Source organism: Puma concolor, chromosome B4 (genome assembly GCF_028749965.1).
Source record: "Puma concolor isolate L17-30 chromosome B4, mPumCon1.1.hap2, whole genome shotgun sequence".
NCBI lineage: Eukaryota > Metazoa > Chordata > Mammalia > Carnivora > Felidae > Puma > Puma concolor.
In genome coordinates, this window is record NC_141673.1 from 61,623,210 (window position 1) to 61,632,955 (window position 9,746).

Here is a 9,746-nt window from a genome sequence, read left to right on the forward strand (position 1 = left end):
AAAGATTCATTATTTAAACTAAGTATATGTGAGGCTCCTGTAGTCTTTACCACCTATCCCCTAGGACCATAGAGAAGATGGCATCAGGAAAAAATTTTCTAAGATAGCAGGACTTGAAATCCTTCTTGAATTAAGTCAATGAGTCTTGCTTAGAGTTCCTTCCATTTTGAATCTCTTAGTACTATTGACTGCACTTCCTTGCCCAATAGTCATTTTGGGTCAGTACTCTAAATTTACTGTGTTACTTGTCCAGAATCACAGAGATCTTTACAATTCTAGCTCTTCTAACTTTCTGTGATTGTAGAGCCCTAGTTGCTTTTCTTTCTCTCTTACTCATTACTTTCATCTCCAGATATATAAATTGTATGTATACAGTAGTCACTCACAAAAGAAGTAAATATCAGAAGGCAGCAATATATTATATATAGTTGGGAGAAGTTTAGGATATGGAGTCAAATGACCTTTCTATACTTACTCAATGGTCTTGTAAAAATCACTTAATTTTATCCTACATAAGAGGAGACTAATAATAATTGTGTGTGTGTGTGTATGGACTGGACATTTATGTAGAGTTTCAACCCCTTATAGAGAGTTCGTGAAGGCAGTGTAACATATTAGAACAACAATGGTGTTGCTGATTTTAGAAAAGGTAATCATGGGCATAAAATATTTAGATCAGTGATTCTCAGTCCTACAAGGTTTTTTTTAATTGCTATTTCCTGGACTCCAACCAATAGAGTTAAATGCAAATCTCTAAGGTTTGGACTTGGGCATCGTTTATTCTTCTTTTAAAGCTTTCCTATTGCTGCATAGCAAACCATCTAAAAGGTAGTGGCTTAAAGAAAATGTTTCTTATTTCTCACTATTTTGTGGGTTTACTGGAAGATTCCCATGTTTGTCTCACCTGGGCTCATTTATGCAGCTGTTTTGGACTATTTGGCTGGGCTGGATTGGAAGGTCAAAAATGGACTCCCCCACATGTCTGGAACCTTAGTGTTGACTGTCAAAGGGAGCCCTCTCCATGTGGTGTGTCTTTCTTTGATAGTCTAGCTTGTCTTTCCTATTTTGCTGAATTCCTAAATTCATCAAAAACTGAAATTCCAATGCTTCTATTTACGGGTATGTTGCAAGTTTCACAACGTCCCCTTTACCACATGTTATTGGTCAAATCAAGTCACAAGATCAAACTGAATTCAAAGGGAAGGAAAAACAGACTTTTTTTTTTTTTTACATTTTTATTCATTTTTGAGAGACAGAGGGAGACAGAGTGTGAGTGGGTAGGACGGAGAGAGAGAGGGAGACACAGAATCCAAAGCAGGCTCCAGACTCTGAGCTGTCAGCACAGAGCTCAACATAGGTCTCAAACTCATGAACCACAAGATCATGACATGAGCCGAAGTCAGACGCTTAACCGACTGAGCCACCCAGGCATTCCCAGACTCTATTTTTTAATAGGAGCGGCAAGATCACATTGCAAAAAACCATGTGGATGGGAGGGTTGTCATGCCATCTTTACAAACGGTCCATCACGATGATCTCAGTGCACCGTGAGGATTAAGAATAACTGCTTTCATGGGGCGCCTGGGTGGCTCAGTCGGTTGAGCGCCTGACTTCGGCTCAGGTCATGATCTCACGGTCTGTGAGCTCAAGCCTCCCTGTCGGGCTCTGTGCTGACAGCTCAGAGCCTGGAGCCTGCTTCGAAATCTGTGTCTCCCTCTCTCTCTGCCCTGACCCTGCTCACACTCTGTCTCTGTCTCTCAAAAAGTGAATAAACATTAAAAAAAATATTAAAACAAACAAAAAAAAAGAATAACTGCTTTCATTAAAGGGCTTAATCCTCACATATTAAAGATACACTGGGGGTAAGTTTTCATTCTATAGCTAACTCAGACTCAGCCACAGCATACAAATTTGAAAAGGAAATTAATTGCTAGACTTACCACATTAAAATAGAAACTGTGGAGTCTGTGCTCCACAGCTAGGTTTCTTTGCCACTGACTTAATTTACTCTGAAATACAAAGCTTTGTGCAAGTGTTATTTGTCCAGCAGATGTCAGCCTCACACAAGAAAATGCCAAGATGTCCGGCAAAGCAGGCCGTATGCAGGTTCTATAATGTTATACTTTCTGGGCAGTACCTACAACACCCAGGACACCGGTTCCTCTCCCAAAACTGTCCTACAGGGAAAAAGTATTGTTAGGAGTTGTAAATTTTAGATAAGGAATCAGATTCTGTTTTCTGCCAGGGATATGTGGTTAGAAATGATGTATTTCCCTTATTCTAAGGCCTGCATTTTTCCACATTTTAATATCTCTGAAATAGAATGGGTCTTACAACTGACAGTGCCAATGTCTATTTTTTATTCCTCCTTAGTGAAATATAAAATAAAGGAGTCTTGCAAAAGATGGTTTCTCAGATTCAGTGAAACACAGCAACTTTAGGAATTAAATGTACTTAACTCTCTCGAGTAGTTGAGGAAATGATTTTGCAGGTTGCCCTTCTATGATTTCCTAGAAGACTCCGAGATCTCTGCTCCACTGACACAGTCTTTGGCAAGCGGGCCACGGTGGTTCCCAAATCTTTTGGACGTTCCATAAATTTGTTTCATCATCTTTCCACAAAGCTATGAATTATCTCTCTCTATTCACTCTTCTATCATCCTTTAAGACATCACAAGAAGGGGGCAATACCTGTGAAAGCACCTCAGGAGTGCCAAGATTAAAGACTGTGTGATAAATATGGAAGGGGGAAGTTCACTCACCACCTTCTAAGGCAGAGCTAGTCTGCCTCCAGGACCTGTAATTATCTCTCCCAAGGACAAATGATCTCCCAGGAGCTCCGTATCAAGCTTCGCGTTCACCTACTACTCGTCATCAGGCATGAGAGGGGTGTGAGCCTGGGTAGGAAAGGATAGCAGCCCCCAGCCAGACATTGAGTCCAGCTGTACAGTCCTCACAATGCACAAAAATACTCAAAGAGGCAAGCAGGGGTGGAAATCCAGCTCTCCTGTGCTTACCATCCAAAATCTCAAAGGTCTTTATCTTCTAAGCCGAGTTCTTTTTTTTTTTTTTTTTTTTTTTTTTCTAATTCATCTACATAAGGTGAGTGCTTTTCTGTAGTTAGCCCAAGGACACCTTAAAAAAGGATCTTGTCCCCAGCTATCAGCTTTCACTTAGTCTCTGTCAGAGAAGAAGTCTTAATCTTCCTCCCAGATCCTAGGAAAGGATGACCCTCATCATGCCTCATAATTTGCACCACACTCAAGACTTCCGAATGCATAACACTTTCCATTTGTGCCCTGTTGCAGGAATTTAAGCTGTTGACCTCTATCACATTTATAAAAGGCAGAACCAGATCTGGGGGGGGGTGGGGCACAGGCTCAAATATATTCTATCTGCAAAGGGATCATACCTGGAGGTGGGGGTTGCACTTTATGGGCAGCTCTCCTGGTGGCAGTGGGAGAAGACAGGCAGGATTGGGTGGGGAGACCATGCAGAGCATCAGATAAAGAAGGAAACTAGTCTTAGATCATCCCAAATGTCAGGTAATCCAAAGCTGTCTGTTGATATTTAGGGGACCGATATGAGACAGGTAGCTACAGACTTGCACTTTGATGTAAGATTTTCCCATGTGACAATATTAACAACAAATGTTTACATATAGTGCTTACTACATGTCAGGCCTAAGCCTTAGCACTATGTGGGAGTTAAATCACTTAATCCTATGACATAGCCGTTTTATTGTTCCCCATTTTATAGATGGTCACACCGGGCATGGTTACTTTTATACCAAAATAAATTTTGAAGAGCCGCTATCAGACAGGTGGTGTAGGGAGGGATGGGGAGAGGCAGAGAGGAAAGCAACAGGGCACCAGGAGCACGTGACGATTATTTTTCTGCCTCACTTACAGTTCTTACCAAGGTTTTTTTGCATCTATTGGGGAAATATAATTAAAGACAAAATCTTCTGCCATCCCAGAAAACCTCTCCAGAAAAGTATAAGAAAAAGAAAATAGTTTTATTTTTGAATATGATGTCTGTGTGTCAGAGGCCATCCACTAAAGAGATTGCAGAGACAGGAAGAAATCCCACCCTCTTCCAAAGGCAGGCAGATAAAGGCCCTTACATACATACAATACACCTTGGAACTGGTGTGGCCAGCTCTGTCAGCTAATTGCCTTTATCCAAAGGACTAATAAAACCTCTCGTATCTTTACGACAGAGGTAGTTGCGCAGGTGGGAGCCGGGCATCTACGGTAGACTCCTGGTCTCTCACGGGGACCCAGAGATAGGGCGAGAGTCTTGGATGATTATTACATTTCAAAGCAAAGGCTTCCGTCATCCTTGAGAAAGACATTTCAGGGTCACAAATGTGGCAAGAGGCTTATTTAGAGATTTACATACATTTCAAAGGCAGAAAGAACTTACAAGTTTTCTAAAGAAAACTTCCACTTTCAGAAAAGGGGAGGGGGCTTCCACAAGAGGGAAAATTAAGCCTTTTATTTTTAATTCGTATTTGCCATTATACCTGTGTTCATATCTTTCCTCTCCTTTGGCCTTTCCTTCACCTGGACTGGATCATCTCCCCTTGTGTTGCTTAATGTCCATTTTCTGAGTTAGGTTTCCAATGTTTCGGTGGATTTCCAAGGCTGTAGCCAAAGCTGTTGAGCCACACAACTTCAGGTGTCAACATTCACGTGGCCTGCCATGCAAACATTGTTCCTAGAGACGTGCTGAGCAGAGGCCTGATCTTCATCCACAGCGCCTTACCCAGCTCTTCAGGTAGAAAGGGACTTTCATGACAAATACAGTGCTTTCAGAGATATTACCTCATGTAAGTCTTGTAATCATTTAGGCTAGATGAGAAAAAAAAAATTGCTTAGCAAGATCACATAACTCGTTAGTTAAAAAACTCAGGTCTCCTGACTCCCAAACCAGTGCTCTTCTCATCAGAACACACTGCCCTGAGTGTGCAGGAGTTTGGACTACCAAGGTGGATCAGAGCAAGCCTCACTGCATGTACTTGAATCTGATTATCATTAACTACGTGCCCTAATCCTTTGCACTAAGCACCAATGCCCTCACCACCTTTGTGACTACTGGAGTTTGCCTGCCTTTTTATAAACTCACCGGCAAGGGAATGCCATTCAGATTAAGCGGGAATGCTCACAGTTCAGCAAAAGACATGACAGGAAAATCAAGAAGCACATTTATATAACTTCATTAAATGCCGCAGAGGCATAGAAACATGAACTTCGCAGAGGATGACATATCCAGGTGAATCTAGACACATGAGTAAAAGGTCAAACAAGGCAAGAATAGTGGGGGGAAGTAGAAGAAGAAGCGACAGGACATTGATATACCAGGTAGAGAGATACATATATTCAAAGGCAGAGAGAAATGGAATATCATAACATCGTCAGAAACTACACCTTGTGCAAATTGAGAGAAAGGGGTATGTGGGAGATCAAAATAAAGAATAAGAAAGATAAGTAGAAATTACATTATGAAATGAAGGTCTTCAATATTATTTTAAGTGTTTTGATTTCATCTAGAAAGATGAGGAGCCACTTAAAAATTTACAAAAGAAGTGACACAATTAGATTTATCTTTTAGAAAGATCATTCTGGCAGAGGCATGGGAGATGGGTGGAATAGGGAGCCAACGGAGAAAGAAAAATCATTTGCAAGCTTACCACAAAAGACTGAGGGGAAATGGGACAACCAGAAATTAGATGAGCATACAAGGAATGGAGGGGAATAAGAGTGGGACTTCAGATATTTAATATGCCCAATGGCTAAACTGAGAACCAGTCAGACTTGTGTTTGGGGGGAAGGGGAAGGAAAAGAAAAAAAAAATAGGGAAATTTCCAAGTTTCTTCTTGAGGGATTAAGTGAATATTAATGTACTTTTATTAAGAACAAAATACAGTAGGGGCGCCTGGGTGGCTCAGTCGGTTAAGCATCCGACTTCGGCTCAGGTCATGATCTCACACTCTGTGAGTTCGAGCCCCTTGTCGCGCTCTGTGCTCACAGCTCAGAACCTGGAGCCTGCTTCAGATTCTGTGTCTCCCCCTCTCTCTGCCCCTCCCCTGCTCATGCTCTGTCTCTCTCTGTCTCAAAAATAAAAATAAAAACATTTTTAAAAAGAGAACAAATACAGTAGAAGGAGCAAGATGGAAGGCAAATATTTTAAAGGATAATTTTCAAAAACACAAAATAATGGTTTTCGTGTTAATATAAATAAGGTAAACACATTCAAAGATTTTATTCAACTCATTAATTGATAAGAATTCCTATTAATAATGTGTTTGAACTGGTCCAAAGACTATTTGAGAAGCTAGTTCTTTTAAAACTAGGTAACCCAAGTTAGCTGCACAACTGGTTAATACACAACCAGACCATAAATTCTCATCTTTGAGGTTATTGGTTACACTCGAAAGCAATTATGTGCATCTCTACTTGGCATACATTTGTGAGATAACCTCTGCCCCCACAGAGTAGTGAAATAGCCGATAAAACAAAACAAAACAAAACAAAACTCAAGGATAACACTGTACTGAAAGTACGTCTGGTAATCTTGTTTGTCTATTTTCAAGTCTAGAATAATTCGATGAGTTAAGATCTGGATATGATGAGTTGGCAGTAGTTCTGAAATACTAAAATAGAGAAGTCCATAAGGCAGCTGGATATATGAATTTGAGGATAACATTTTTTTTGGAATTCGAGGCTTACTTATAATAGGTGAAGGAAGGCATGAGAAATAATAGTTCACCTAGGGAAAGTTTGCAGAGTCAGAAGTTGAAGTGAAAAAGGAACCTTTAGAAACATTAGTATTTAAAAATTGATCAAGGGGCGCCTGGGTGGCGCAGTCGGTTAAGCGTCCGACTTCAGCCAGGTCACGATCTCGCGGTCCGTGAGTTCGAGCCCCGCGTCAGGCTCTGGGCTGATGGCTCAGAACCTGGAGCCTGTTTCCGATTCTGTGTCTCCCTCTCTCTCTGCCCCTCCCCCGTTCATGCTCTGTCTCTCTCTGTCCCAAAAATAAATAAACGTTGAAAAAAAATTTTTTTTAAATAATAATAATAAAATAAATAAATAAAAATTGATCAAATGGTGTGTAAGTGGCTCAGTCAGTTAAGCGACCGACTCTTGATTTCAGTTCAGATCATGATCTCAGAGTCGTTGGATCTAGTCCTGAGACGGGCTCCACGCTTAAGATTCTCTCTCTCTCCCTCTTCCCTTCCCCCACTTGTGAACTCATGCAACCATGCATGCTGTGTCTAAAAAAAAAAAAAGAAAAAGAAAAGGAAAAATTGATCAAACAGCGGATGTTCATAAAGGAATAGCCACATGGATTGAAAAAAGAAAGTGTCAGATAGTAGCCAAGGGAAGTTTGTTTCAGGAAGGAGGGTGTAGTCTTCAGTAACATACATCATAAAATATCCAAAAGGAAGGAGAATGCAAAGATATCATTGGATTTGCAACCACATAATGACTGATGTATTTTTATTCGTGTGGCAGGGCTTTAAAGTATGATTGTGAAAAGTGAATAGGAAATTATGCAAATAAAGTAGGTAAAGGGGTCCAGAGATTCTAAGGAATGTCTTGTTTTTTCTAGGATGGGGAAGGTTTAAGCATATATATTTGCAAAGGAAAAGAATCAATAGGGTGGGAGAGGCTCTGGTTCAGGAAGGAAGAGAGATTGACAATGTGGGGTCACTGGAAATTTGGAATCAGTTGAGATCCAAAGTGCTTTTGAAAACTTAACTTTAAAAAACAAAAATAAAGCGGCGTGCCTGGGTGGCTCGGTCGGTTAAACATCTGACTTTGGCTCAGGTCATGATCTCCGGGTCCATGAGTTTGAGACCCGCGTCGGGCTCTGTGCTGACAGCCCAGAGCCTGGAGCCTGCTTCGGATTCTGTGTCTCCCACTCTCTCTCTGTCTCTCTGTCTCTCAAAAATAAATAAACATTTAAAAAAAAAAGTGAACACTTCTAGGAATCTCACTTCATGAGGGGCACACAAGAAAATCCCAGTTACATGAGGGTTTCTTTGCTGCTGCTGCTAATGACTTTAAATATGACTTGCAGTAGTGAGAAACATTTCAACAGGTGGGATAGAAAAGCTTCTACCAACCCCAGCACCCAGGGCTGACTCAAAAATGCGTGATGTCTTTCTTTTTAGTCCCACTGCAGGCTTTTTCCACCACCACAACCATACATGTTCTGATAGCAGTGACCTCATAGAAGAGCCTAATTCCCACCTCTTCTCACAAGAGGTTGTACTACCCCAATGTCCAGCTCCTGCTCCCTGACCCTACAAACCCCTGAACTCGGTAGGAGAAAAGCATCGTGGTCCACTGGAAAGATCAGACCTCGAGACTTGGAATCTATGCCCTGATGTTGTCATAAACTGCACACACAGAGAAGGACCTGAGGCACATCACTTCATTTCTCTGTGCATTGGTTTCTCTACCATGTGGGCATGAGAAAACACAAGACAGGCAGTGGTAAACTGGACAAAAATGTAATTTTCCCCCATGCTTTGACACTGCCTAAGGCAGTTAGAGGATTTAACAGTGGTCGAGTTTAGGACACAAGGATTGCTACGGGAATGCTCTCAAAGGACTCAACGTGATGAAAACGGAGAAATCCCACCTTTCAGCTCTGAAGCCTTGGTGCACCCAGCAGTAAGGTTCCCTCTGAGCCTCTACACATCCCCATGTGTTCCCAATTAAGTTCCAGAAAATCTTCCACAACACCAGAGTCCTGTTTTTTTTTTCCCTTGAAGTCTCACCTGAAGAACATCGTCTTATCCCAAATTCCTCCCTCTATCTCTAGTTTCATATCTTCATAAGAAAAAAAAACATGGGTGGGATTCAGGGTTCCTCCTCTTGGTCATTGCAAAACCATCACAGTATTTTCTGCTGGCAGAAAACAAAAGACCAATAAAAATATTTTTTTAAACTTTGGCATATTTTTAAAGAGAATTAACAGTTGTGGTTTGTGTTGGAAGGAAAATATTTTGTCAACAAACAGGACTTGAAGACCTACAGTGCTCTTTGAGGTGGTGTGTGGTACAGAGCATTTTAGGCCTGTTCCTCCCCCAAGAAAATTCTAGTAGAGTAGAAGTGGTAACACACACACACACACACACACACACACACACACACACACACTTCCAATAATGTATTACTCAGTTGCCTAATAAACTGCAAGTCAGCAAAGACCAGAAGGGAGAGATTTGAGGGAAAGTATAACCATGAGTGTCAAAGTAGAAAAAAATCGTACTGGATGCGATGAGTCAACAGAGGTTGATTTTGAGAACGCACAGAGCATTGACCAAGTCTGATTGTCGAGCTAGGTGGAAACAAGGGACCAGAGAGTTTAAGAGCTGGGATGGAGGGTTTTTAGAACACCTTTATTTGCTGGTTGGCCTTATATAATAGAAAAGTAAACTTTCTGGCATCTTTGTGACAATTTGGAGCTAGGGCCCCTGCTGAAGTTAGGTTCCAGCCTTCCACAGAACTTGGGAGAAAGGGGCACTATCTTCCTTGAAGTATCTCAGGTCCTAAGAAAGACTTTACTGGGTTGTAAAATTGAAATGAGGCTGGGAGAAGATTTATATCTCGAAGGGTCAGAGAAGGATTTACAGTAACAAGCTTTCTAAAGTAAATGCTATAAGAAAACAGAAGTGAGGGCCTAGAGTCAGAGGGAAAAAACTCTCCAAACTGCAGTTACACTGAGGAG

General features: G+C 41.2%; 1 protein-coding gene across 1 annotated transcript in view; it reads left to right on the forward strand.

Moving 5' to 3' along the window:
- Positions 1-8,960, forward strand: part of TESPA1 (thymocyte expressed, positive selection associated 1) — a 35,593-nt gene extending 26,633 nt beyond the window's left edge. Inside the window, 3 exon segments of the mRNA XM_025926854.2 lie at positions 8,193-8,279; positions 8,282-8,385; positions 8,387-8,960. Of these exon segments, the coding sequence (XP_025782639.2) occupies positions 8,193-8,279; positions 8,282-8,385; positions 8,387-8,485 (290 nt within the window). The 3' untranslated portion in view covers positions 8,486-8,960.
- Positions 8,961-9,746: the final 786 nt, after the last annotated feature.